The sequence below is a fragment of the Drosophila obscura genome, unplaced genomic scaffold, assembly GCF_018151105.1.
Source record: "Drosophila obscura isolate BZ-5 IFL unplaced genomic scaffold, ASM1815110v1 contig_4, whole genome shotgun sequence".
In the NCBI taxonomy this organism is placed as follows: Eukaryota; Metazoa; Arthropoda; class Insecta; order Diptera; family Drosophilidae; genus Drosophila; species Drosophila obscura.
Window position 1 is genome coordinate 7,163,466 of NW_024542828.1, and position 26,320 is coordinate 7,189,785.

At 47.0% G+C, this 26,320-nt stretch overlaps 6 protein-coding genes across 8 annotated transcripts; 5 read left to right on the top strand and 1 right to left on the bottom strand.

Annotated features, from left to right (window-relative positions):
- The first annotated feature begins 119 nt into the window (after positions 1-119).
- Positions 120-1,152, top strand: LOC111065833. Of its 2 annotated transcripts, XM_022354261.2 has the most exons (4): positions 120-303; positions 362-519; positions 577-848; positions 902-1,152. In XM_022354261.2, exons 1-4 carry the CDS (start codon positions 234-236, stop codon positions 1,116-1,118), a joined length of 717 nt encoding a protein of 238 aa, XP_022209953.1. In that variant the 5' UTR covers positions 120-233; the 3' UTR covers positions 1,119-1,152. The 2 variants fall into 2 exon arrangements, with proteins under 2 accessions (XP_022209953.1, XP_022209952.1); XM_022354260.2 differs by having other exon boundaries at positions 362-848.
- An 11-nt stretch (positions 1,153-1,163) lies between these two features.
- Positions 1,164-2,424, top strand: LOC111065831 (circadian clock-controlled protein daywake-like). The gene is made up of 3 exons (XM_022354258.2): positions 1,164-1,544; positions 1,625-2,111; positions 2,170-2,424. The coding sequence occupies exons 1-3, from the start codon at positions 1,445-1,447 to the stop codon at positions 2,366-2,368; spliced, it is 786 nt and encodes a 261-aa protein (XP_022209950.1). The 5' UTR covers positions 1,164-1,444; the 3' UTR covers positions 2,369-2,424.
- Positions 2,425-2,540: 116 nt separating this feature from the next.
- Positions 2,541-3,882, top strand: LOC111065832. Its single transcript, XM_022354259.2, has 3 exons — positions 2,541-2,687; positions 2,774-3,257; positions 3,320-3,882. Exons 1-3 carry the CDS (start codon positions 2,621-2,623, stop codon positions 3,543-3,545), a joined length of 777 nt encoding a protein of 258 aa, XP_022209951.1. The 5' UTR covers positions 2,541-2,620; the 3' UTR covers positions 3,546-3,882.
- Positions 3,672-4,773, top strand: LOC111065830. Its single transcript, XM_041594956.1, has 3 exons — positions 3,672-3,712; positions 3,795-4,430; positions 4,494-4,773. The coding sequence occupies exons 1-3, from the start codon at positions 3,672-3,674 to the stop codon at positions 4,729-4,731; spliced, it is 915 nt and encodes a 304-aa protein (XP_041450890.1). The 3' UTR covers positions 4,732-4,773.
- On the bottom strand, positions 4,729-5,436 carry LOC111065834. The gene has a single exon (XM_022354262.2). It carries the CDS (start codon positions 5,434-5,436, stop codon positions 4,765-4,767), a length of 672 nt encoding a protein of 223 aa, XP_022209954.2. The 3' UTR covers positions 4,729-4,764.
- A 1,909-nt stretch (positions 5,437-7,345) lies between these two features.
- On the top strand, positions 7,346-26,007 carry LOC111065837 (dynein beta chain, ciliary). 2 transcript variants are annotated; one of them, XM_022354263.2, is made up of 27 exons: positions 7,346-8,154; positions 8,961-9,113; positions 9,218-9,429; positions 9,496-9,737; positions 9,806-10,088; positions 10,141-10,406; positions 10,823-11,274; positions 11,335-12,911; positions 13,151-13,423; positions 13,744-13,773; positions 13,943-15,931; positions 16,004-16,716; positions 17,071-17,423; positions 17,501-18,324; positions 18,747-19,108; positions 19,183-19,339; positions 19,427-20,776; positions 20,846-21,015; positions 21,086-21,583; positions 21,655-22,165; positions 22,236-22,406; positions 22,487-22,803; positions 22,864-23,278; positions 23,348-24,349; positions 24,428-24,576; positions 25,276-25,408; positions 25,570-26,007. In XM_022354263.2, the coding sequence occupies exons 1-27, from the start codon at positions 7,431-7,433 to the stop codon at positions 25,732-25,734; spliced, it is 13,491 nt and encodes a 4,496-aa protein (XP_022209955.2). In that variant the 5' UTR covers positions 7,346-7,430; the 3' UTR covers positions 25,735-26,007. The 2 variants fall into 2 exon arrangements, with proteins under 2 accessions (XP_022209955.2, XP_022209956.2); XM_022354264.2 differs by lacking the exon at positions 13,744-13,773.
- The last annotated feature ends 313 nt before the right edge of the window (positions 26,008-26,320 follow it).

Below are 26,320 nucleotides of genomic sequence, written 5' to 3' on the forward strand. Positions count from 1 at the left end.
CAAGTAAATTATATATCTGCCATATAGTATTGCTCGCATCGAGAACTTGTTATGATAATAGCAGCAGCTCGTTTGATTTCCTCATAAATGTTTTTGCTCGTTGCAAGGAAAAACAACTCTCCCAGATTCAATTAGTTGCCCATTGGCCAGGCAAGTGATTTGTTTACGCTTTGGTGTGCGGACGGACGGTTGAGAGTGCTTCAAAGTATTTTGTATCCTCAATTGGTTGTAAAATGCATTACCTGCCCTGCATACTCTGGATCAGCCTGGAGCTCTTTGTCGGCCTGCAGTGCCAAACATTTCGTGAGTAATCCCGCACAATCCTCCAGAAATAAATTGCTAAATGTATTTTCATTTGCAGCTGAAAAGGTGAATAAATGTCATTATGGTGATGGCAAGTGCCTGGCAGAGTCGGCCAATGCTCTGATTCGTAATTATCCCAAGGGCATACCCGAGATAAATCTAAAACCCTTCGACCACGTGAAAGTAAAGGATTGGGTGCTGGTCAATGATTCGCAGGTGGGCGGTGCCTGGTACTACTTCCAACTGTTTAATCAGATAAATCTTGGCTTCGAGAATACCACAATTACAGAGATCAAGGGCTTCGATAGGGATCCCACCAAATCCAAAATAGAAATCCATGGCAAGATACCCAGATTGGTGTACAAGGGCAAGTACCATGCCAAGGGTCGAATGCTCTGGTTTGTGGATATCAGTTCCCAAGGCGATTCCAGTTCGGATTTTCTCAACTTTCGCTTCGATCTGACGCTAAAAGTGCGCACCGAATACAGAAACAACAAGCGATATATGAAAATCTATGAGCTGGTGCCCAACATACGACTGGATCGGTGAGTAGTTGTTCTCCATGTATGGTTAATTCTTATCATTCGACTGGTTATAGCTGGATCATGTGGTTGGATGATTTCTTTCCCGATAACTTTGATATGACGATAGCCATTAATAATCTATTCAATCGGAATTGGGTCGAGTTCTGGAACGAGCTGGAGCCGAGCATATTGCGTCTATTCGAAACGGTGTTTCTGAGCATGTTCGAAGATCTGTTCTACAACATACCATACGATGATCTCTTCCTAGCCGATGCAGCCTCCATTGTATAGAATTTCCTTATGTACATATTAAATTTAGCAGGCATTAAAGCAAGTGGAAAATTTATGAGGAATTCCATCCGAATACCAGTGCTTATAATATACCAAACCAAAGAGAAATAGTTGCATGCCTGATTCTCGTATTAGTTGTGGTCATAGACACCCCACGGATTATCGGGAAAGCTCCACTATATATTGATGGCAGGTCTCATTTTCTGACTCGAAACTGGTTCTCAATTGAATGCACATTCCTGTTAATTCTGTTGGCCTCATAGAACTTCTATTCTATTACGATTATATTGGCATTTTATTCGCTGATCAGCCGCTGGAGCCAGCACATGTACAGTATTCCCACAGATCCAACTAAAATGCGTTCCATTTCGAGCACAGTAGTCCTAAGTCTACAACTAATCACCGTCTATCGATGCCAAGCACTGAGTGAGTATGCTGCCAGATTCGTTTGAAACCAAACAGTTTCCGGTCTTAAGCTTTTCCTATCCCCCTCCACATCCCCTGAGATATAAGCGATATACAAAGATGTCGCTTTGGGGACTCTGATTGCATTATCGCGAGCATGAACAGCATTATCAGGAGATATCCGAAGGGCATACCAGCACTCGGATTGAAACCCATCGATGTGGTCGACATATTGGATTCCCAGATATGGAATAATGACCAAAGGGGCGCCGTCTGGTTCAATTTCAAGATGTTCGATCAGGTCAACTATGGCTTTGAGAATACAACAATCACAAAGGTTGGGGGCTTTGACAAGAACCCAACCACATCGCATATCGAGATATTTGGCGAGATCCCAAGCCTTATCCACAAGGGCAGGTACACAGCCGCTGGCAAGCTGCTGCTGATTAAAATCAATACAACTGGAGAATTCATATCGGACTTTCAGAACTTCAAATTCTCCCTCAAGCTGAAAGTTCTGCTGGAGTATCGGAACAATAAGCGTTACTTGAAGATGTACGAGCTGGCGCCGCGCGTCAGCTTAGATCGGTAAGAAATGTTCTCCCCATAGCATATATATTTATTTATATATACATATATTTTGCAGTTGGATTATATGGCTGGATGATTTCTTTCACGAGAACACCGATCTGACAATACTCGTGAATCAGGTGTTCAATGCCCATTGGGTGGAGTTCTGGAATGAGCTGGAGCCATCGATTCTATCGGTATTCAGGAGTGTGTTCACTAGAATGATAGAGGATATATTCGAGAAGGTCTCCTATGATGATCTGTTCCTCAGCTAAATACAATAAATTCCACATAGACTTCTAGTCACTCAATATGTTAGATAATTTTTTTTTTTTTTATATTAAAAAATATACGAAAATGCTAATGTAATAGGTAGATATGTAGTAGGTTGAGCTTTCGACCGGTTCTCTAGACATAACTAACCAAGTTCCACATTAAGTTCTAGTTGGTGGCGATATCACATCGTAATCGGCTGCTGAATGCACTGGAAGTGAATTAAAAGTGAATCAACTGGCTGTAGTAGGAGAATGCGTGACATATTCAACGTAGTGCTGTGGTTGTACCTCATCAAATCTTTGCGGGGTCAAATATTGCGTGGGTAACGAGAACCGCTCGATATCATATCGATCGAACCCTCAAAAATTGATCCAATTTCTGTGGATATTTTTTTTGTACCGTAGCAAAGGATATACCAAAATGCCGTTACGGTGACTCGGATTGCATTGTGAGCTCAATGAATAAGCTGATACGACGCTATCCGAGGGGAATACCCGCATTGGGCATGAAGCCCATCGATGTGGTGGACATTAGGAACTCAAAGTTCTGGGATAATCCGAAAGTGGGCGCCTTCTGGCTGCAGTTCAATCTGTTCGATCAGGTGAACTATGGCTTTGAGAACACAACGATCACAAAGGTCAAGGGCTTCACCAAGAATCCCACATCGAGCCTGATGGAAATACACGGCAGGATACCGAGCCTCATCCACAAGGGCCGTTACATGTCTCAGGGTCGCGTCTGGATCGTGGAGCTCAACTCAACGGGCGAACAGCTGTCGGATTTCCAGAACTTTCGATTCGTACTCAAGCTAAAAGTGATCATGGAGTATCGGAACAACAAGCGATACCTGAAGATATACGAACTGAATCCCATTGTCAATATGGATCGGTAAGTTAGCCACGGGCTAACCATCTCCCCTTCGGTTGCTAAACCACAGATTCAATTTGCAGCTGGGTCTTCTGGCTGGATAACTTTTTTGCAGAGAACACAGACCTCACGATTGCCATCAATCAGGTGTTCAACAAGCATTGGGTTGAGTTCTGGAACGAATTGGAGCCCACTAATTTGCGTATATTTGCGAGCGTATTTCGCGATTTGATTGAGGATATTCTGCATAAGGTATCCTACGATGACATGTTCCTATCGGATCAAAAAGAGATTCGCGTGAATGATTAAAATCGAATCAACGTCTTTACACGTATAATTGCATATTATTCTAGAGAAGGACAAACTTTAGAACCGGTTCGGGGTCCATAGATTAGCAATTAATGTAGCCAATGTAGCCAATGTAGTAACACATTCATGCGCGTAGCCATTCGATTGTTTTTAGCAGTTGAGCTTCGGTCCGACACTGAGCAGGTTCCAGCTTGAATATAATTAAGCCAACTGTTCGTGACTAAAGTTAATACACGTCTGAAATTCAAGCGGAAAGTATGCATTCACATCTGGCTGTCACATCACTCGCTTGGCTGTGCATCCTCGATGGACTTGGCGCAGCTCTATCAGCGGAGCTACGTGCGTAGATGAGTTCGAAATTCGAAGCAAAGGTTTAGGGTTTATTTTTAAAACATTTCCAGCTGCTGACATAGAAAAGTGCCGCTTTGGTGACTCGCCCTGCCTGGTGCGCACCATCAATGATCTGATCAAGCGCCATCCCAAGGGCATACCAGAGATTGGTCTGCCGCCGCTGGATGAGTACAATTTTCCCGATTCCACCGTACTGGACGCGCCACAACGCGGCCCCATCTGGATGACCTTTCACATGCGGCATAATGTGCACAGAGGCTTCAACAATGCCACAGTCAGCCATGTGGAGGGCTTCCAGCGGGATCCCACCAAGAAGCAGATCATACTGAAGGCACGCCTGCCACGACTTGTCCACGATGCCACCTACGACATGCAGGGCAGGATTCTGCTGTTTGTGGCCAACACCACCGGCAAACTGCAGTCGGATTTCCAGAACTTTCGGCTAACACTGACCATCAAGGTGATACTGGAGTATCGGAACAACAAGCGATATTTGAAGATCTACGATATGGTGCCCATCATCGACATAGATCGGTAAGATCACAGAGCAGCGCAGCGCAGAGAATAGATCTAGAATGTAATCTCTGAGATTTGCAGCTGGATCGTTTGGTTCGATAACTTGTACGGGGAGAACGAGGATGTGACCATTGCCCTGAATCACTCCTTCAACAAGCACTGGCTGGAGTTCTGGAATAACCTGGAGCCGGGTATACTGAAAACCTTCTCCACTGCCTTCACTGTGCTGCTGAACACGGTCTTCGAGCAGGTCGCCTACGATGATATGTTTCTGCCGGATATTGACATACGATTTGGTTCTAGTGACGCTCAAAACTGAGAGAGGAGTTCTTTGTCTTGAATATATCAGGGTTTATTCAGATTGGATTTCTTTGCCGTATTTATGGTACTGTCCGGTGGCCTGCAGATCGTCGTAGAATATGTGATCGTTGTAGGACTCATCCCGATGATACATGTGCTGATAGCCCTGGGAGCTGCTGCCCCGCTTGAACTTTCGCTGGTCCGCCTTGAGTTTCAGCAGCTTCTGTCGTAGATGTGGCTGCCCCAGATGCTGCAAGGGCGTGGACTGCTCGTCATCATCTTCCCGCTTCTGTTGACGTTTGCGGCGACGATAGGTCCTGCGCATTGCTGGTGGTCTTAGCGGTCGCAGCACAATTCGAAATGGCACCATTTGCAGATGTTTCTTTGGCAGTGGCTGTGGATGTGGCGGCGGCGGCTTCTTCCACATTCCCTTGTACTGGTCCACCACACTGCAGGTCTGCATGTCCCTGGGCTTGGGTATGCTCGCATTCAGTTTGGGTGGACACTGCAGCACAAAGTACAGATCGCTCTTAACCTTCTTGGAGTCACTGCCACTGCTGCCACTGCTGCTGGTGATGCTCTCCTCAGGGTCCAGCAGCTGGGCTGCCGGCACCTTGTAGTAGGCAAACACATTCCGCTCCACCACAATGGCCATGGCCGTGCGAGATGCCGGCGGTGCATTCAGCTGCTGCAGCAGTCCCAATGCCAATGCCAACTGCCACATGATTGCCGCTGCAGCAGCCACATTGACAGTTTATAAGTCTGTGGCACTTTCAGGCTTGGCTGACTTCTTGCATAATTTTTGTGTCTTGTGGTTTGGCGGGGTGCAAGGTTCAACGAACCAACGGCCAAAGCACGCGACGCGACGCGAGGCAGACCAGAGACCTTGCTCAGATCGATAAGCGCTATTAGAAGTGGCAACAACATTTGTTTTCGTGTGGCCGGAAGACATGCAATTATCTGTTGCTTGGCTCAACAGTTGAAATATATTTATATATATGTTTGTCTGTTTTTTACTGCCACATGTTGCATGCGCCTGCGCTGAGGGTTGCCATAAGAAAAGGGTATTTTTTTATGGCAAATGCTTAGGTTTGTTGCTTAGGTTGTGGTGGGGTGGGGTGGGGCGGCCGCCAATTTTACCCCTGACCATCTGTTGCCATTGGAATGCAACAATTTGTGGCGTGATTGGAAAACATTTGCCAACATCCAACGAAACTGTTTGTGTCCAGGTGCTTGACAGGCTTTTTAGGTCCTGCCTATTGCATGTTTATTGGGCATTCAATTTAAGTTGAGCGACTTTAATAAATTTAAGCAAATTATTTAAGGTATTTATTGGGGATTTTGTGTTGAATAGAGCATGAATAATATTAATAATAATAATATTCATTGAATATACTAAGCAAAGCAAGAACAACTACATTTTACAATAAATTCTATCTATTGGGTACTTCTGCAGCTGCCAGTTGGGTTTAACTTTAAAAGCTACAAAATGACAGCTTAATTAAAATATCGTGATATATCCAACATCGTTCAACATTATGCCAAATTAACAGCGAAAAATGCGGAAGATATTGCTCAAAATACAGGCGTTATTTTTATTTTAAACATAAGTTATATGGAAATGCCTTTGGCTTCAGTGTACATTAAAATCATTGTTGGAACTAAGAGGAAAACTTGTTCGACTCAGTGTAAGCATTGACTGATGCGATCTGTAGTCGATGCCATGCAGAACACAATTTCACACATTAAACGGATTTGCATTTCGAATAATCATAATCGTAATGGCTGAGGCGCCTCTTCACTGCCATCCAACTAATCAGACACCCAATCAATCAATTGGATTCGTGCAAATCGAAGCAACTTTATTCGCACTCAAAGCTGCACAAATGGCGTGCAATAGGCAATCAAATGATGGCGCCGCAACAGGCTGCCGCCAGTTGTGGCAACCGCGTAGCAACGCGCGTTATGGCACAGGCGAAAATAACAATTCCCCTGGCTCAGACAGTGCCAAAATCAACAACTGCTTGGCAACGGAGTCCTGGCCACGATCACTTTTCCGGCCAACGGCACAAGCCAATTGCCGTTTAAAAAGCGGCGCATTCAGTCGCGTACCAAAGCCGCAGGTAAGCAGTCGCAATTAGAAAGTAGAAAAAATAAATATAAAATATAAAAATATATATTTAAAATATAAAAATATATATTTAAAATATTTAAAGTCTCAAAATATAATTCAAATTAGTCAGTGATTTAATTCTACTGCAAATAATAGTTAACTAATCAATAAAGATGCAAGTCTATGGCATTAAATGGATAAATCTTCCAGTTTTCGCTATTTTCGTGTTATGTAATGTGTGAAAATTATGCAAAAATGTTGGAAAACTTGTTAAAAATATGGCAAAACTTGTAGGGAAAAAAAAAAATTTAATTAATAAAAATAAAATTTAAAAAAAAAATGTAATAAATTGAATAATAATATTGTAGATGTCGGCATGAAACCATATTGATTTGCAACGTTTTATTGATTATATATGTACAAATTGTAGTCGTGTGTATAGTTGTTAGTGGTAACAAGGTCACCCAAACACACTTAAATCCAAATATGCATGTGCACATCGTCTCCCCCCCTAGCAAAACAACAACAGCAGCAGCAGCAGACAACCAGAATAACAACTGTAGAATAACCCCCCGTGTGACAACGCCGGCAAGGAGTAGGCCGCCATGGAGCCATCCACCAGCGCCGATGCAGCTGCAGCGGCGGCTGGGGTCGGACCGGATCCAAGGCTGGAGCTTATGGGCTCGTTTGTCATCAAGTCGCTCAAACTGAAGCCGGAGAAATGGACGCGTGTCATCACGGTGGAGGAGCACAAGGGCATAATCAAAGAGTTTCTGGACAAGAACACGCCCGTGGTGCTCATCATAATACTGACGCCCGCTGCCCAGCTGGTGCCCTCCAACACATTTCCGCTGTCGCAGCTGAAGAGCAAGGGCGTGTATTTCATTAAGCGCTATGCGGAGCCCATACCACGCGAGAATTGTGGCAATTTTATCATCTATGGCGACCTGGCCACCCGCACCATTGATCAGCTGTCCGCCCTGGTGGAGGAGGTGCTCGTGCCGCTGCTCTCCAACGAGGATAACTACAGGAGCTGGCCCATAATGGTGGCCCAGGATGTGCAGAAGCATGTGCACAGCCTCAAGAGCACCGTGCATCAGGTGAAGGGGCAGGTGAGCGGCGAAACCATACTGGCCATGCCCGTCGGCGTGGAGAAGATTGTGAAGGCGGCCAAGGAGCTGGTCGAAACGGAGCAGTGCCAGTTCGATTTGTATCTGAAGAGTGCCATCGAGGGTGTGGTCATCAAGTGGGCCACCCAGATCCACGAGGTCATCAAGGAGAGTCCCACGAATGCCTTCGCCAATGGCCAGAATCCGACGCCACACACGGGTGAGACTCAGCCACACACACACACACACACACACACACATACATCATATGTATGTATGTCTGTACAGTGTACACCATCAGTTATTTTTGGCTCCCTCCACTTATTATTTATTGATAAAATTCAAGTTTCCAAATATCCTAGCAACCCCAAAAGAATTTGCATGTTCAGCGGCCCCATCCACATCCCCATCCCCATCCTTTTGGCTCCTCACAAAGTTTCGTTTTTATTATCTGTTCGCGAATGACATTCCCATGTGCATGCAATATTTATTTGGTTATTATTGTACCGGCCTATGGCAAAGGGTAGGGGGATATCAAAAGGGTTTTTGGCCCATGTGACATGCTGACATTTGACACAGGCAATTAAGGCAGCTGAAGCACTGACTGGGCCTAAAGCACAAGCGATTTTTCTGATTTTATTTGGGCAAGAAAAGCGAATAGTAACAGCAGAATAATAATGGAAGTAGAATTGATTACAGTACTGATACATCTAGGTACCAGAACTAAAGATGGAAATATAATTTGCACCCAGAAGTTTGTAACTCGCAGGATCTCAGATGTCTAGAAATTTCTAGAAATGATTCACCATATATCTAATAGGATTTATAGGTCTTCAAGCCAATTATATTTTGTTGCTCTTTTTTATAGTTTTTCATAGTTTTTTAACCCTAAAATTCCTCCCCTCAATTCCCTCCTCAAAAATTCAAAACAATTCACAATTTTATGAATTCTTTAAATATTTATATTTAATATTTTACTATCATAAATAAGCAAACATAACCTAAATGCCTACCTATTTCACACAGAATTTACATTTTGGAATAATCGTCTGAAGAATCTGTCCTTTATCTACGACCAATTGCGCAATGAACGCATTCGAGCCATGGCCCTGATACTGGAGTACTCGATTAGTGCCTACCATCCGTGCTTTCAGACCCTCTTCAAGAATGTCGTTACGGGTGAGTGGTGTACCATGCCAGCGCAAGTACCATGCCATGTGCCTTTTGCATGCCAAACAGTAATTTCTATTTGCATTTGCACTGAAACCAATCATCGTCCACAGCTCTGGCGGAGGCAAAGGACATAACACTGTATTTGAATCCGCTAAAGCGCCCGCTACACCACCTGGAGGAGATTGATTTTGCCGAAAGCAAGCCACTGCTCATACCATTCATGAATACTGTGTGCATATTGTGGGGCAACTCACGATACTACTGTCAGTCGGCCAAAATCACAGTGCTGCTGCAGGAGATATGCAATTTGATGATATACCAGGTAGAGGCAATCGATGGGGCCATCAATCGGGCAATCGAATATTATTCCCAATTGATTTGCTTACAGGCCAAAAGATATTTGGATCCATCGTCGATATTCCACAGCGATATTGATGAGGCCATGCAACGCCTCACACTGTCCATACAGATCTTGAAGTTCTTTCGCGAATTGTTTGACTACTATAAGGAGCGACTGGCCCCATTCTTTACGGAGCCTGAGGAGCGGCCACCGATTTTATGGACTTTTCATCCAAATTCAGTTTTCAAGCGCTTTAATGCCTTCCTCGAGCGCCTCACCACCATACAGTGGTAAGTGGCTTGGAATCTATGACCGAATATGTAGAGACTTGCAAAACTTTACTCTACTCGTTTGGCAGGTTCTTTTTTACTGTGATTGAATTCCTGAAATTAGAGAAGGTCGAAATCGGTGGCTTGCGTGGCCGACAGCTCAGCACACGCATCACAGACGTCTATGTGGAGTTTAATCAATATTTCACGGCCTTTGCCTCGAAGAGCTACGATGTCCTGGATCCGGACGATCATGAGTTCGATGAGGACTTTAAAGGCTTTCAAACACGCATTCTTGAGCTGGACATGAAGCTGGCTGCCATTTTGTGTCAGGCCTTTGACGATTGCCACAATCTGGAGAGCATTTTCAAGGTGAGTCAGTTGTTTATTCATTGATTCCTTTCGAATGCAATGTGTCTTGCAGCTGATAAGCATTGTGGGCAGCGTGCTGGATCGTCCCAAGATCAAGGAGGAGTTCACCCAACGCTATGCCGAAATTGTGCGCATGCTCGACGATGAAATGACCGTGTGCGAGGCCATCTATGACAAGCAAATGGAGCTGAGTCGTGAGGGCGACAATCTCTATCCCAATTACAATTGTCCGCCCGTGGCTGCCTTTATACGCTGGTGCCATCAGCTGGAGACGCGAATTACGGCACCAGTAAAGCACTTCAAGGCACTGCAGCATGAGTAAGCATCGCATTTATATGACATCAATATTCCTATAATTATTTTGTTAAGAATAGATGGCACTAAAAAAAAAAAAATTAAAAAAAAAAATTGCAAAGTTGAGGTAGAAAACTTCAACTTTAAGTCGCTATATCTTCACGTATATCGCTTCAATCAACACGAACTAAAAATCCTGTGAAAGGTCACACAATTTTCTTGTCAACCTATAACATTTTGTGGATATTAGCGCTGCAAATTCTGAGTAAAAATTATGAAAGTGCAAAGTGTAACCAAAGCGCCGTTTTTGAATTTTTAAAAAGTTGTTTGGGTTTATATTGCGAATTCTAAGTATGGTGTCGGCCTACAACCTAACTATTGCCCCGCCCAAAGCACAAAATGTATAAAATTAATAAAACCTTTGTTTTTTTTTTTGCTAGAATCACCAAAACGGAAAAATCATTGGAAATCGTGGAACGTTACGAGTGTCTCATGGTGAAGCTGGGCGCCTGCAAGACCAAGTTCTTTGCGGACTGGACCGAGCAGTTGGCGGTACAAATTGAGAAGAATCTGAAAAAGTCGTTGATAGCACGCGATCGGCGCAGCCATTCGCTGATCCTTAACTTTAGTGCCGCGCTGTTCTCCATTCTGCGCGAGGTGCACTACATGCAGCAGATGAAGATCGAAGGTGTGCCGCAAATAGCGATAGACTTTGCGGAGAACAGCGATGTGTTTCGCTCGTACACACTCAACCTGGAGAAGACTATTGACTGGTACAACAGCATACAGGAGGGCAGCTCGCCGGTGGAGCTGCGGCTGATTGAACCGGAGATCAAACTGATTGACGATCTGGTGGCCATCGGTGTGGACGAGCTTGTGTGGAATTCATCAGGTGACAAGTCAGCAAATCCGTTAAGGAAATCCCTGCCTAAGCTATCCCCTTTGCTTGCAGATATTATGAGCTATCTGGAGAAGCTGCGCCAGCCAGTGGCTGCTCTACAGAATCGCATGGACCACACGCAGGGTAACCTCCGGCAGATACGCAAAATAATGGGCGTGTGGGCCAAGCATCCGTTGTTCGAGCGACGCGACTGCAAAAAGGATTCGGTGCTGTCGATCGACGAGCGGCCAGATCGTACCGCCAAGCGCTATGCCGAGATCCAGGCGGCCTCCGTCGAAATACACAAGCTGCTGCACGACAACATGCTGCAGTTCGACATGGAGCAGAAGCAGAACGATGCCGTCTGGCTGAGCTATGTGGACTTTGTCGATAACATTGTGTACGAGAACATACTGCGCACTGTGGGCGTGAGCGTGGGCTATCTGGCGGAGAATATGGATCCGGACAACAACTACGCGCCGCTGTTCGAGTCGCGCCTGGAGCTGGTCGAGCCGAATCTGGTGTTTGTGCCCTCGCTGGATCCCGACGATCCCATGGGCTTCAACAACATGCTGATCGAGCTGATGCGAGACATTATGAAAATGGGATCGCTGATCAGGCGACTCAAGCCCGGCGAGAAGCGTAACTATGTGGAGGTAATTAAGGAGAATCAGGACATCATCGATATGCGCCGCGAGATACTGAACGGCGTGGATCTGGTCATGGAGGAGGCGTCGCGTTTCTGTCGCCAGTTCGAGCGCTACTCCTACCTGTGGCTGGACGATCGCGAGGAGTGCATGGAATACTTTCTGGAGTACGGCCGCATGCTGGATCCGGACGAGATCGAGCTGGTGCAGATGAACGATCCGAATATGCCGCCCCCGAAGCCCTGCCAGCCGACAATCGAGGCATTCCGCGAGCAGATCGACAACTACGAATCGCTCTTCAATGAGATCGAGGACATTGCCGCCTTTCAGGTGTTTAGCTCGTGGTTTCAGGTGGATGTGCGACCCTTTCGCCAGGCGCTGCTCAACACCGTCTGCAAGTGGGGCAACATGTTCAAGGAGCATCTGGTGACCACCGTCACGTCCAGCTTGATGAATCTCAGCCAGTTTATACGCAAGGCCGACGAGGGACTGCTGCAGACGGTCAAGGAGAAGGACTACGAGGGCCTGGTCAGCATCATGGCCTATCTGATGGAGGTGAAGGAGCGTGCGGCCAAAACGGACGAGATGTTCGAGCCCATGCAGGAGACGATACAGCTGCTCAAGTACTACGACATGGATATACCCGAGGAGGTGAACGTGCTGCTGCAGGAGCTGCCCGAACAGTGGGCGAACACCAAGAAGATTGCCAGCACGGTGAAGCAGCAGGTGTCGCCGCTGCAGGCCACCGAGGTGGTCAGCATACGCAACAAGATCGCCCTGTTCGAGATGCACATCCAGCTGTTCCGCGAGGTCTTCAAGACCTATGACTTTTTCCGCTTCGACTGCCACAAGCCCTATCTGCTGATGGATCGCATCAACGATGACATGTACCTGTGCGAGCGCGAAATGCGCGATATACAGGAGTCGGGCAGCCTGTTCGAGGTCAATATACCAGAGTTCAAGGTGCTCCGACAGTGCCGCAAGGAGCTGCGCATGCTCAAGGTATCTTTTTACTTTTATTCCAAAAATGTTTTTTTTTTCCTTTTCTCTATTTATCCTAGAATATGCTGCATGTGTTTTTAATCTACTAAATTTACTGCATGCCCTGCCCCCATGTGGATTCTTTGCGCTTACTTTACTTTATGCCCGCCTTTAGGGGATTTACTAATTTATTATTAATCTTAATACTAATCCTAATGGCTCTCCCACTAATCATTTGTACACACCTGGAAATTGCTTAGCAACTTTGGGATTATGTGAACATTGTGCAGACCAGCATCGATGACTGGAAGACGACGCCCTGGCGCAAGGTGGATGTGGAGAATATGGACATTGAGTGCAAGAAATTTGCCAAGGATATACGGCTGTTGGACAAGGAAATGCGTCCCTGGGACACGTTCATCAATCTGGAGTCAACGGTCAAGAATATGCTGACCTCGCTGCGTGCCGTCGGCGAGCTACAGAATCCGGCCATACGCGAGCGACACTGGAATCAGCTGATGAACTCCACCAAGGTCTATTTTGTGCTTCCAATTTACATCCATTTTGTGTCCTAAACTCCTCTATATATACATATATATTTGGCAAACAACTGTAAATAATACATGTAAATCTGCTCTATCTGCTCGCACCTGAGCTGCCCCTCCCATTCAGTTCTCAACCAGTTGGAGGTTGGAGGTTGGATGCGCTCAATATTGTATAGCAATCGTTTAAATCATTTTAATAATTTTACTTTTCTACAAACTACTGCCCTACTCCTACTGCCTCTTTCGTTTCCGCTTGATTTGATTGGGGTTATCTCTGTACAGTTCTTGTAAATACCATTTCATTGCAGAGTCTGGCCGCCCTGCCCAAGGAAGTTACCGTAAGTGGAAGAGTTAACCAACCAGCACAGTTACCTCAGCTCAGTTGTAGATTTTTAGCTATCCCTATCCATTATGTAGTTTAGTTGTTGCAGCTGATTTGATTTAGTTTTTTTTTTTGTTTGATACATTTTTTTGTTAACATTTTTTTGGGTTGGACATTTTTTGTAGGTGAAATTTATTATGGATCATGAGACAACGCTGGAGGAATTGTTGAGCCTGAATCTGCACGAATGCGAGGAGGAGGTGAAGAATATTGTGGACAAGGCCGTGAAGGAGATGTCCATGGAGAAGATACTGAGAGATTTGAACACAACATGGTCGGCCATGGAGTTCGATCATGAGTTGCATCCGCGCACTGGCTGTAACCTCCTAAAGGCATCGGAAGAACTCATAGAGACGCTTGAAGATAATCAGGTTTGCCTACAGAATTTAATAACATCCAAGTACATCGCCCATTTCCTCGAGGAAGTTTCAACTTGGCAAAACAAACTAATGATCGCCGATCAAGTGATAACCGTTTGGTTTGAGGTGCAACGCACTTGGACCCATCTTGAGAGTATCTTCATGAGTTCGGAAGACATACGCAAACAGCTCCCCATCGATTCGGTGCGCTTCGATAACATAGATGCCGAATTTCGCATACTCATGGATGAGATGGCCCTCTCATCGAATGTGGTGGCATCGACCAATCGCTCGGGCCTGATCGAGCGTCTGGAGCATTTGCAGAAGGAGCTTACGCTATGCGAGAAGGCACTGGCAGAGTATTTGGAAACGAAACGTTTGGCTTTTCCTCGTTTCTATTTTGTATCATCGGCCGATCTGCTGGATGTCCTCAGCAATGGCATTCAGCCGGAAATGGTCACCAAGCATCTGACGAAACTCTTCGATTCGATTGCCCGCCTTAAGTTCAATCGTGACCCGGCCAATGAGATAGACACAGCTTCGGGCATGTATGCCAAGGATGGCGAATATGTGGAGTTCAATGAGCTGGCCAGCATACGGGGGCCGGTCGAGGCCTGGCTAAATCGCATACAGGCGGCCATGCGGGCCAGTCTGCGGCACTATATCACAGAGGCGGTGATTGCATACGAGGAAAAGCAACGGGAGCAATGGTTGTTCGACTATCCTGCCCAGGTGTCCCTGTGCGGATCACAGATCTGGTGGTCCACGGAGGTGAACATCGCCTTCAGTCGCCTTGAGGAGGGCTACGACAACGCCATCAAGGACTACTACAAGAAACAAATCACACAACTCAGTTTACTCATAACACTTCTGCTGGGCGAGCTTAGCAAGGGCGATCGTCAGAAAATCATGACGATATGCACCATTGATGTGCACTCGAGAGATGTGGTCGCTAAGATGATTCAAGCCAAATTGGATTCGGGCTCCGCTTTTATGTGGCAATCGCAGCTGAGGCATCGCTTCGACGATGTGGAGAAGGACTGCTTTGCCAATATTTGCGATGCCGAGTTCCACTATTGTCACGAATACTTAGGCAATACGCCACGCCTGGTCATAACGCCGCTCACAGATCGCTGTTACATCACACTCACACAATCGCTGCATCTGGTGATGGGCGGTGGGCCCGCGGGTCCAGCCGGCACGGGCAAAACCGAAACCACAAAGGACCTGGGACGCGCCATCGGCATCATGGTCTACGTGTTCAACTGCTCGGAGCAAATGGACTATCAGTCGTGCGGCAACATATACAAGGGTCTGGCCCAGACGGGCGCCTGGGGCTGCTTCGACGAGTTCAATCGCATCACCGTCGAGGTCCTGTCGGTGGTGGCGGTGCAGGTGAAGTCCGTCCAGGATGCCATACGCGACAAGAAGACAATGTTCAATTTTATGGGCGAAATGATTTGCCTGGTGCCCACGGTGGGCATATTTATCACCATGAATCCGGGCTACGCGGGTCGCACAGAGCTGCCGGAGAATCTGAAGGCACTGTTCCGGCCCTGCGCCATGGTCGTGCCCGACTTTGAGCTCATCTGCGAGATTATGCTGGTGGCGGAGGGCTTTCAGGATGCACGAGTGCTGGCGCGTAAGTTCATTACGCTCTATACGCTGTGCAAGGAGCTGCTCTCCAAGCAGGATCACTACGATTGGGGCCTGAGGGCCATCAAATCGGTGCTCGTGGTAGCGGGATCATTAAAGGTACAAAGCAGCAAAGCATTTAATAATTGTAGATTTATGCGCAATTTATTTATGTATTTTATTGTGTTGTAGCGCGGTGATCCTGGCCGACCGGAGGAGGAGGTGCTAATGCGCGCCTTGCGCGATTTTAATATACCCAAAATAATCACCGACGATATGCCGGTGTTCATGGGTCTGATCAGCGATCTGTTTCCCGCCTTGGATGTGCCGCGCAAACGTGATCAGGACTTTGAGCGCACCGTAAAACAAGCTGCCTCCGATCTGCTACTGCAACCAGAAGATAATTTCATTTTGAAAGTGGTGCAACTGGAGGAACTGTTGGAGGTACGCCACTCTGTGTTCACCGTTGGCAATGCGGGCACCGGCAAGACACAAGTGTGGAAGACGCTGCTTCGCACCTATCAGAACATCAAGCGGAAGCCAATGATCAATGACTTGAATCCGAAAGCTGTGACCAATGATGAACTTTTCGGCATCATCAACCCGGCGACACGCGAGTGGAAGGATGGTCTGTTCTCGGTGCTAATGCGGGATCAGGCAAACATAACGGGCGATCAACCAAAGTGGATTGTGCTCGATGGCGACATCGATCCCATGTGGATCGAAAGCCTCAATACTGTCATGGACGACAATAAGGTATTGACATTGGCGAGTAACGAGCGCATTGCGTTGACTCCATCGATGCGTTTGCTCTTTGAGATCTCCAATCTGAGAACGGCAACGCCGGCAACCGTATCCAGGGCTGGCATATTGTACATAAATCCACAGGACTTGGGTTGGAATCCGTAAGTACATACAGCCAGCTATTTTTATTGATTACAGGCAGGCTCAAAACGAAATCTAAGGCGCTCCCGCGTTCGTGAAACGCAAAACGGCAACGCCAAAATGAAAAGTAAACGAATGTTAATTGCAAAAAGGAAAAAAATAGATGACTTATTGATGCATTGACCCGGATTTGACACCATTACCAGTGCAATAGAGCTTGTGTCGTTTTTATAAATAATTTTTTATTCAAATTAAGCTCAAATAGTGCATTCGAAGGAACAGCTGTTGCAGCCCGATTTTGTTATCGATAACAGAGCCTGCCTGATAATATTTATTTATATATTTATTTGTATATATATATTTTGTGGTTCTAGCTATGTAACCAGTTGGGTTGAAACGCGTAAAATTCCAGCCGAAAAGTCCAATTTGGTCATGTTATTCGATAAGTACATACCGCCTTCATTGGAAACGATACGCGTGCGTTTCAAGAAGATCACGCCTGTCGCCGAAATGGCCCACATACAAATGCTGTGCCATCTGTTAAATTGTTTTCTAATACCAGCGAACACCCCGGCCGACTGCCCAAAGGAATGGCACGAATTGTATTTTGTATTTGCCTGCATTTGGGCGTTCGGTTCGGCCATGTTCCAGGATCAAGCCATTGACTATCGTGTGGAGTTCAGCAAATGGTGGGTAAATGAATTCAAAACTGTTAAATTTCCCTCAGGTAAGTCCGCGAAATATCTTTCCCCGAGTCTAATATGAATCAGATCTAATCCAATCCAAAAAAAAAAAAAACAAAAGGTGGCACAGTTTTCGATTATTTTCTGGATAGCGAAACGAAAACGTTTCTGCCCTGGACCGAGAAGACACCGAAGTTCGAGCTGGATTCGGATCTGCCGCTGCAGGCTGTCATTGTGCACACCTCCGAGTCGATACGCCTGCGTTTCTTTCTAGATCTACTGATGGATAAGAAGCACCCGGTGATGCTAGTGGGGAATGCCGGCTGCGGCAAGACCGTACTGGTTAACGAGAAGCTTCAATCGCTTTCTGAGAATTACGCTGTCACAACAATACCATTCAATTACTATACCACGTCCGAGATGTTGCAAAAGATACTCGAAAAGCCGCTGGAAAAGAAAGCGGGTCGCAACTACGGACCGCCCGGCAACAAGCTGCTCTGTTACTTTGTGGACGACATCAATATGCCGGAGGTGGACTGCTACGGCACCGTACAGCCGCACACCCTTATGCGGCAGCACCTCGACTACGGCCACTGGTACGACCGGAACAAGCTGACCCTCAAGGACATACACAACTGTCAGTATGTGGCCTGCATGAATCCCACATCGGGCAGCTTCACCATCAATCCGCGCCTCCAGCGACACTTCTGTGTGCTGGCCGTCAGCTTTCCGGGGCCCGAGTCCATAACGGTCATGTACTCGGCCATTCTGGCGCAACATTTTGCCAATGCGGAGCAGAAGTTTGTGCCAATTGTGCACCGAATGGTGGCCAATATTGTGGCAGCCACCATAGCGCTGCACAACAAGTGCCTGCAGGTGTTTCTGCCCACGGCCATCAAGTCGCATTATATATTTAATTTGCGAGACATTAGCAATGTATTTCAGGTGGGTGGAAGAGCGGATTACCCAGCAATATATTCTAATTAATTTATTATTATTATTTATATTATATCATGTATTATATTATATTATTATATTATGATTTATTTGTTATTATTATTTATATTATATTTTTTATATTATATTATATTATTTATTATATTATATTATTATATTCTGATTTATTTTTTATTATTATTTATATTCTATTTTTTATATTATATTATTTATTATATTATATTATTATATTCTGATTTATTTTTTATTATTATTTATATTATATTTTTTATATTATATTATATTATTTATTATATTTTATTATTATATTCTGATTAATTTATTATTATTATTTTTACTATATTATATATATTATATTATATTATATTATATTATATATTAATTATTTTTGATTATTTGTTTCATTTTAGGGCTTGCTATTCAGTTCCACAGAGTGCTTAACGGGCTCCACAGATCTTATACGTTTGTGGCAACACGAAACGCAGCGCGTGTACGCGGATAAGCTAACTGATGATAAGGATATCGATAGCTTTACCAAAATGCAGCATGACATTGTCAAGAAGTCGTTCGAAGAAATTGACGAATCCGTTATATTCGACAAGCCGAATATCTACTGTCATTTCGCTGGAGGAATTGGTGATCCTAAGTACATGCCCATCAAGGGCTGGACTGAGCTTCACAAACTCCTTCAGGAAGCAATGTCATCGTATAATGATCTAGTCGCTGCCATGAATCTGGTGCTATTCGAGGATGCGATGATGCATGTATGCAGGTAAGTTTAAGCCATATTAAACTGCAGCCCATAAATCAGCTATTAATGGGTGCTATTTTTTGGTTGCCTTGCAGAATAAATCGCATATTAGAATCACCGCGTGGCAGCGCCTTATTGGTTGGTGTTGGTGGCAGTGGCAAACAATCTCTAGCGCGCTTGGCAGCATTCATATCCAGCTTGGAGGTTGTGCAGATACAGCTGAAGAAGGGCTATGGCGTCAATGACCTCAAGGTTGCTTGCCAACAACAATCTAAATCGAAGCCCAATCGAAGCACCTTAAAGCTAACCCCAAAATTCGTTTTAATTGTTTAATTTCAGGGCGAGTTTTCGGGACTATATTTGAAGGCTGGCTTGAAAAATGTTGGCACCATGTTCCTCATGACGGATGCCCAAATACCCAGCGAGGATTTTCTTGTCCTTATCAACGATATGTTAGCCACTGGCGAGATACCAGATCTATTTCCGGATGACGAAATCGAGAACATTATAGCCGGCGTGCGCAATGAGGTCAAGGGTGCGGGACTGGTTGATACGCGAGAGAACTGCTGGAAATTCTTCATCGATCGCGTGCGCAAACAGCTTAAGATAGTTCTGTGCTTTTCACCAGTGGGCTCAACATTGCGTGTTCGGTCGAGAAAATTCCCGGCCATCATAAATGCCACATCCATCAATTGGTTCCACGAATGGCCTCAGGAGGCGCTCATTTCGGTGGCCATGAACTTTCTGGCGCAGAACAAGGTGCTGCCCGAGACACATCGCGATTCGGTGGCCAAGTTCATGGCCTATGTGCACACGTCGGTCAATACGACATCCAAGGTTTATTTACAGAACGAGCGACGCTACAACTACACAACGCCCAAGAGCTATCTCGAGCAGATCAATCTGTACATCAAGCTGCTCAATCACAAGCACGACGATCTGCAGAGCAAGATTGTGCGTCTGGAAAATGGGCTGGAGAAGCTGCGTTCCACCGCCTTGCAGGTGGCCGATCTGAAGGTGAAGCTGGCCGTCCAGGAGGTCGAGCTGAAGGAGAAGAATGAGGCGGCCGATGCTTTGATCGAAATTGTGGGCATTGAAACGGAGAAGGTGCAAACGGAGAAAGCCGTGGCCGATGAGGAGGAAATGAAGGTCGCTTTGATCGCCGACGAGGTGAGCAAGAAGCAGCGCGACTGCGAGGAGGATCTACTCAAGGCAGAGCCGGCCCTGACCGCCGCCCAGGAAGCACTCAACACCCTGAACAAGGCAAATCTCACCGAGCTAAAGAGTTTCGGCTCGCCGCCGGGTGTCGTGACAAATGTGACCGCCGCCGTTATGGTGCTGCTCGCCCCTGGCGGCAAGATACCCAAAGACCGCTCCTGGAAGGCAGCCAAAATAGCCATGGCCAAGGTGGACGCGTTCCTGGATCAACTCATCAACTATGACAAGGAGAACATTCATCCGGAGATCGTCAAAGGCATTCAGCCGTACCTCAAGGATCCCGAATTCGAGCCGGAGTTCGTGCGCTCCAAATCGGGCGCTGCGGCTGGCCTGTGCGCCTGGGTCATCAACATAATTAAATTCTACGAAGTCTACTGCGATGTGGAGCCCAAAAGGAAGGCCCTCGCCGCAGCCAATGCCGAGCTGGCCGCTGCCCAGGACAGGCTAGCGGGCATCAAACGGAAAGTTATGGTGGGTAGCCAGTAAATAAGTTCAAATTCTTTTTGTAGATTTAATCGACAAGTGAGTGGCAATTAACAGGGTCTCGAGGAGATGCTGGCCAAGCTGACGGCCGACTTTGAGAAGGCCACCGCGGATAAATTGCGGTGCCAGCAGGAGGCGGATGCCACGCAGGCAACCATTGCCCTGGCCAATCGACTGGTGGGCGGTCTGGCCAGTGAGAATGTGCGCTGGGCAGAGGCTGTCAACAAGTGAGTGTCCCCACGAGCAACTCCCAGCTCCAAATCCAAGCTAATGTATCCCGTATCTTTAACCCCATAGCTTTGTGAAGCAGGGCATTACCTTACCGGGCGATATTCTACTCATTACCGCCTTCATTTCCTATGTCGGTTGTTTCACGAAAGGCTTCCGCATCGATCTGCTGCTTAAGATGTGGACGCCCTTTCTCAAGAGCATTGATCCGCCCATACCCACGACCGAGTGCCTCGATCCCCTGTCGCTGCTCACCGACGACACCACCGTGGCCATATGGACCAACGAGGGGCTGCCCAGCGATCGCATGTCCATCGAGAATGCCACCATTCTGTCCAATTCGGACCGTTGGCCCCTGATGATCGATCCCCAGCTGCAGGGCGTCAAATGGATCAAGCAGAAGTACGGCGAGGAGCTGAAAGTCATACGCCTGGGTCAGCGCAGCTACTTGGACATCATCGAGAAGTCCATAATCGCTGGCTGCACTGTGCTGATTGAGAACATTGACGAGAACTTGGATCCAGTGCTGGATTCTTTGTTGGGTCGCAATTTGATCAAGAAGGGAAAGTGAGTGTGGGAGGGAGGATTTACAGAGCTCTCAAGTGGGTGATAATTCTCGCTTTTATATGCCCCTTCAGAGCCCTCAAGATAGGAGACAAAGAGGTCGAATACAACTCCAATTTCCGCTTGATTCTGCACACAAAATTGGCCAATCCGCACTACAAGCCAGAGATGCAGGCGCAAACCACACTCATTAACTTTACCGTTACACGCGACGGCCTAGAGGATCAGCTGCTGGCGGAAGTGGTCAAGGCGGAACGGCCCGATCTGGAGGAACTGAAGGCAGAGCTGACCAAACAGCAGAATGACTTTAAGATCATGCTCAAGAAACTGGAGGACGATCTGCTGTCGCGCCTCTCGTCGGCGGGTGAGAATATTTTAGGTGACACTGCGCTGGTGGAGAATCTGGAGACGACCAAGAGCACAGCGTCGGAGATTGAGGTGAAGGTGGCGGAGGCCAAGATAACATCGAAGAAAATTGACAAGGCCCGGGAATACTACAGACCGGCCGCGGCCAGGGCCAGTCTGCTCTACTTTATACTGAACGAACTGAACACGATCAATCCGATCTATCAGTTCTCACTGAAGGTGCGGGGAGGTGGGGCTGATGAGCCCTTCGTTTTGTTGCCTGCTGGATTAATTGTTGGATTTTTGCTAGGCTTTTAGTGTAGTGTTCCAAAAGGCCATTGCCAAGGCTGATCCGGGCGAAACTTTGGATTTGCGTGTGTCCAATCTGATCGATTGCATTACGTATTCGGTGTTTCAGTACACTTCGCGTGGTCTTTTCGAATGCGACAAGCTGATCTTTGCCTCACAAATGACATTTCAGGTGAGCTCTCTCTCTCTCTCTCTCTCTCTCTCTGCATTGATTGATGCACATTCAAATTTCCTTCCTGCCCACCCAATCAGATTTTACTTATGAACGAGGAGCTAACATCCGCGGAACTGGACTTCCTGCTCCGCTTCCCGATCAAGCCACATGTGACAAGTCCTGTGGAGTTTTTGTCAAACCAATCGTGGGGCGGAATTTGCAGTCTAGCGTCCAAGGATGAGTTCAGGAACCTGGATCGCGACATTGAGACCTCATCGAAGCGCTGGAAGAAACTTGTGGAATCGGAGCTGCCGGAGAAGGAGAAATTTCCACAGGAATGGAAGAACAAAACGGCACTGCAGCGGCTCTGCATGATCAGAGCCCTCAGGCCCGATCGCATGACCTATGCTTTAGCGTAAGTAAACGCCAGATACTCTTTTGCCCAAACAAAGTACGAATAGTGTATGCCCTGCAGCGACTTTATTGAGGAGAAACTGGGCTCCAAATATGTGGAGAGTCGCGCCATGGAGTTTGCCAAGTCGTACGAGGAGGCCAGTCCATCCACGCCGATCTTCTTTATACTGTCGCCCGGGGTGAATCCCCTCAAAGATGTGGAGGCCTTGGGCAAAACAATCGGCTTCACCATGGATCTGGGCAATTTCCATAATGTGTCGCTGGGACAGGGTCAGGAGGCCATTGCGGAGGCGGCCATGGACACGGCGGCCAAGAACGGCCATTGGGTGGTGCTGCAGAATATTCATTTGGTGCGGAAATGGCTGCCCGTGCTGGAGAAGAAACTGGAGTACTACGCCGAGGATTCGCATCCGGACTATCGCATGTTTCTGAGCGCAGAGCCAGCCTCCACGCCCTCGGCGCACATAATACCACAGGTAACACACATCGAGGGGAAATAAATCTATAAGTTATAGCAAGTAAATCTTTCTCCATATCGATGGCAGGGCATACTGGAATCGTCCATCAAGATCACCAACGAACCACCGACTGGCATGCTGGCGAATCTGCACAAGGCGCTGGATAACTTCACCCAGGAGACCCTGGAAATGTCGGGCAAGGAGGCCGAGTTCAAGGCCATTCTCTTCTCGCTCTGCTACTTCCATGCCGTGGTGGCAGAGCGGCGCAAATTCGGCCCACAGGGCTGGAACAAGATCTATCCCTTCAATGTGGGCGACCTGAACATCAGTGTGTCGGTGCTGTACAATTATCTGGAGGCGAATGCCAAGGTGCCGTGGGAGGATCTGCGCTATCTGTTCGGCGAGATCATGTACGGCGGCCACATCACTGACGACTGGGACAGGCGGCTGTGCATCACCTATCTGGAGGAGTACATGCAGCCGGATCTGGTGGATGGTGAACTGTTTCTGGCGCCCGGCTTTCCCGCACCGCCCAACACCGACTACCAGGGCTATCACAGCTATGTGGACGACATGATGCCGGCTGAGTCGCCGTACCTTTATGGGCTGCATCCCAATGCGGAGATTGGCTTTCTAACGACACGAGCCGAGAACATTTTCCGCACCGTCTTCGAGATGCAGCCACGCGACGCAGGCGCTGGCGGGGGGGCGACGGTGACGCGCGAGGACAAGGTCAAGCAGATTGTCGATGAGATAATTGAGAAGCTGCCGGAGGAATTCAATATGGTGGAGATCATGAACAAGGTGGAGGAGCGCACGCCGTATGTGATAGTGGCCTTTCAGGAGTGCGAGCGCATGAACTTCCTCACCAGCGAAATGAAGCGCAGCCTGAAGGAGCTGGACTTGGGCCTGAAGGGTGAATTGACAATTACATCGGACATGGAGGTGCTGGAGAATTCACTGTTTTTGGATCAAGTGCCGCCCATTTGGACGCAGCGTGCGTATCCCTCGCTCTTGGGTCTCAACAATTGGTTCATTGACCTGTGCCTGCGTCTGCGTGAGCTTGAGACCTGGTCCACCGATTTTGTGGTAAGCTCTCAGTCCGAACTTAGCTTGGCTACTCTTTTATTGTACTCTCTGGTGTCTGGGCCTCTGCCGCTCTTGCAGCTGCCCTCTTGCGTGTGGCTGGCTGGTTTCTTCAATCCGCAGTCCCTGCTCACAGCCATCATGCAGAGCACTGCGCGCCGCAACGATTTGCCGCTGGACAAGATGTGCCTGCAGTGTGACGTGACCAAGAAGCAGAAGGAGGAATTTACGTGAGTGATACGGCCCATACCCAATTGACTTTTCAGCTGACCCTTCCCAGCGAGAGAGCAGAGAGAGAGCAAAGAATTATTAATGCTGCGCTGATTGTTTTTTTTATTCGCGTTGCATAGAAAGAATACTCGTAATATTTGAGCAGCTTTGGCTGCCTGTAAGCTCTTTAAGCAGTCATAGATAATCGGTTTGTCGACCCTCAGCGCGCCCCCTAATCTCCATGGCATGGATGTTGCAACATGTAAGGGGCAGAGGGGGCATGGGCACGGACACGGGCACGGGCACGGGCACTCTGTGTAAACAGCGGCCAATGGCCACTCATTGAGTGTGTCTATTAATAGCCGCAATGCTATTTCATAAGAGCTAATTTTAAAAGCCCACAGTGTGGCGAGGAGTGGCGGGGAGCTGTGTGGTGTGGCGGGGAGTGGAGTAGGGGCGTATAAATAGGAATTATTAATAGCCTCATGTAATTTACAATTGTCTGTGTGCCTGATTGTGGCAGCAAGCTGATTGCTTATTAAGTGGCGCCCTGGTCGACAAAACGTCGCACACGTTTTACATGGCGTCAGACGGCAGTCGCAGCGCTAAGCAAACAATGGCTGTGGCACCGTCGCGACATTAGCACACACCCCCCCCTAATTAAACAGCGATAAACGCTCGATTAAAGATCCACGATCTGCCGATGTTTGTAATTACAGGACGGCACCGCGCGACGGCTGCTGCGTGCATGGCATTTTCATGGAGGGCGCCAGATGGGATATACAGCAGGGCATTATCATGGAATCGCGGCTCAAAGAACTCTATCCATCAATGCCAGTGATCAATATTCGGGTGAGTCTTTTCTTCTCGTTGTTGTTGTAATGCAAATTTTGGATAGTGCTGAATTGAGAATGAGAATCTGTGGCGTCTCAAAGTTTGGCGCATGTTTGCCGCATGAATAAATTCTCAAAACTAGATGCCCTTACGAATGGCGAATAATTTGTCCATTGCAGGCCATTACCCAGGACAAGCAAGATCTGCGGAATATGTACGAGTGCCCCGTCTACAAGACCCGCACCCGTGGCCCCACCACCTACGTATCGAACTTGAATCTGAAGACCAAAGACAAGCCCGGCAAATGGATTCTGGCCGGTGTGGCGCTACTACTGCAGACCTAAATCGCATAACCAATTAGCTTTCTTTCTGTACTTTAATAATTCCCAACTGACAATTTTTAGTAGAATTTTATAGCTGAAATTTAGAGATAATTCACCACTTAGAAAGACATCTTCTCGCGTTAGTACAATACTAGACCTAAGCTATGATTAACAATGTTTGCCAGTAGCAAGTAGACTTGAGCTTAGACTTCGATTGAACCTCTTTGTAGTGCACATTTTTTTGAAATAAAAACACTTCCTAAGTAGTCCTGCCTTAGGCGCACTAGCATAAAACTAAACAGAAGCAAAACATCGTTCGTTAGTTTGTTTACTTTGCTGGCAGTACGCCAAGGCCCATCCACAGGTTACTTTAGCTGGGTAAGCATAATGCATTTAATTCGTTTAATTGTGACTCAATTTGTGTTGCTTATTGAAAGGTAAAAACCCCATGGAAATCGCCCAATTACGCATTAAACGAAACAATGCATCACAGCCAATGGAAACCAATTCGATTATAATTATTGAATGAGCTGTGCGATAATCGTTTGACCACGCCGCCGATAAGACAGCAAAGATCCTACGAGTATGAGCTATGGGAAAGAAATTT

Bases quoted from the DNA above. Each gene is read 5' to 3' on its own strand.
- LOC111065833 (XM_022354260.2), top strand. From the start codon at position 234: ATGCATTACCTGCCCTGCATACTCTGGATCAGCCTGGAGCTCTTTGTC. The intron at 304-361 runs GTGAGTAATCCC...TTTCATTTGCAG, and splicing joins CCTGCAGTGCCAAACATTTC to CTGAAAAGGTGAATAAATGT. The intron at 849-901 runs GTGAGTAGTTGT...GACTGGTTATAG, and splicing joins CCCAACATACGACTGGATCG to CTGGATCATGTGGTTGGATG.
- LOC111065831 (XM_022354258.2), top strand. From the start codon at position 1,445: ATGTACAGTATTCCCACAGATCCAACTAAAATGCGTTCCATTTCGAGC. The intron at 1,545-1,624 runs GTGAGTATGCTG...ACATCCCCTGAG, and splicing joins CTATCGATGCCAAGCACTGA to ATATAAGCGATATACAAAGA. The intron at 2,112-2,169 runs GTAAGAAATGTT...TATATTTTGCAG, and splicing joins CCGCGCGTCAGCTTAGATCG to TTGGATTATATGGCTGGATG.
- LOC111065832 (XM_022354259.2), top strand. From the start codon at position 2,621: ATGCGTGACATATTCAACGTAGTGCTGTGGTTGTACCTCATCAAATCT. The intron at 2,688-2,773 runs GTGGGTAACGAG...TTTGTACCGTAG, and splicing joins TTTGCGGGGTCAAATATTGC to CAAAGGATATACCAAAATGC. The intron at 3,258-3,319 runs GTAAGTTAGCCA...TTCAATTTGCAG, and splicing joins CCCATTGTCAATATGGATCG to CTGGGTCTTCTGGCTGGATA.
- LOC111065830 (XM_041594956.1), top strand. From the start codon at position 3,672: ATGCGCGTAGCCATTCGATTGTTTTTAGCAGTTGAGCTTCG. The intron at 3,713-3,794 runs GTCCGACACTGA...CTGAAATTCAAG, and splicing joins TTTTTAGCAGTTGAGCTTCG to CGGAAAGTATGCATTCACAT. The intron at 4,431-4,493 runs GTAAGATCACAG...TGAGATTTGCAG, and splicing joins CCCATCATCGACATAGATCG to CTGGATCGTTTGGTTCGATA.
- LOC111065834 (XM_022354262.2), bottom strand. From the start codon at position 5,436: ATGTGGCAGTTGGCATTGGCATTGGGACTGCTGCAGCAGCTGAATGCA.
- LOC111065837 (XM_022354263.2), top strand. From the start codon at position 7,431: ATGGAGCCATCCACCAGCGCCGATGCAGCTGCAGCGGCGGCTGGGGTC. The intron at 11,275-11,334 runs GTGACAAGTCAG...CTTTGCTTGCAG, and splicing joins GCTTGTGTGGAATTCATCAG to ATATTATGAGCTATCTGGAG. The intron at 22,407-22,486 runs GTGAGCTCTCTC...CCACCCAATCAG, and splicing joins CCTCACAAATGACATTTCAG to ATTTTACTTATGAACGAGGA.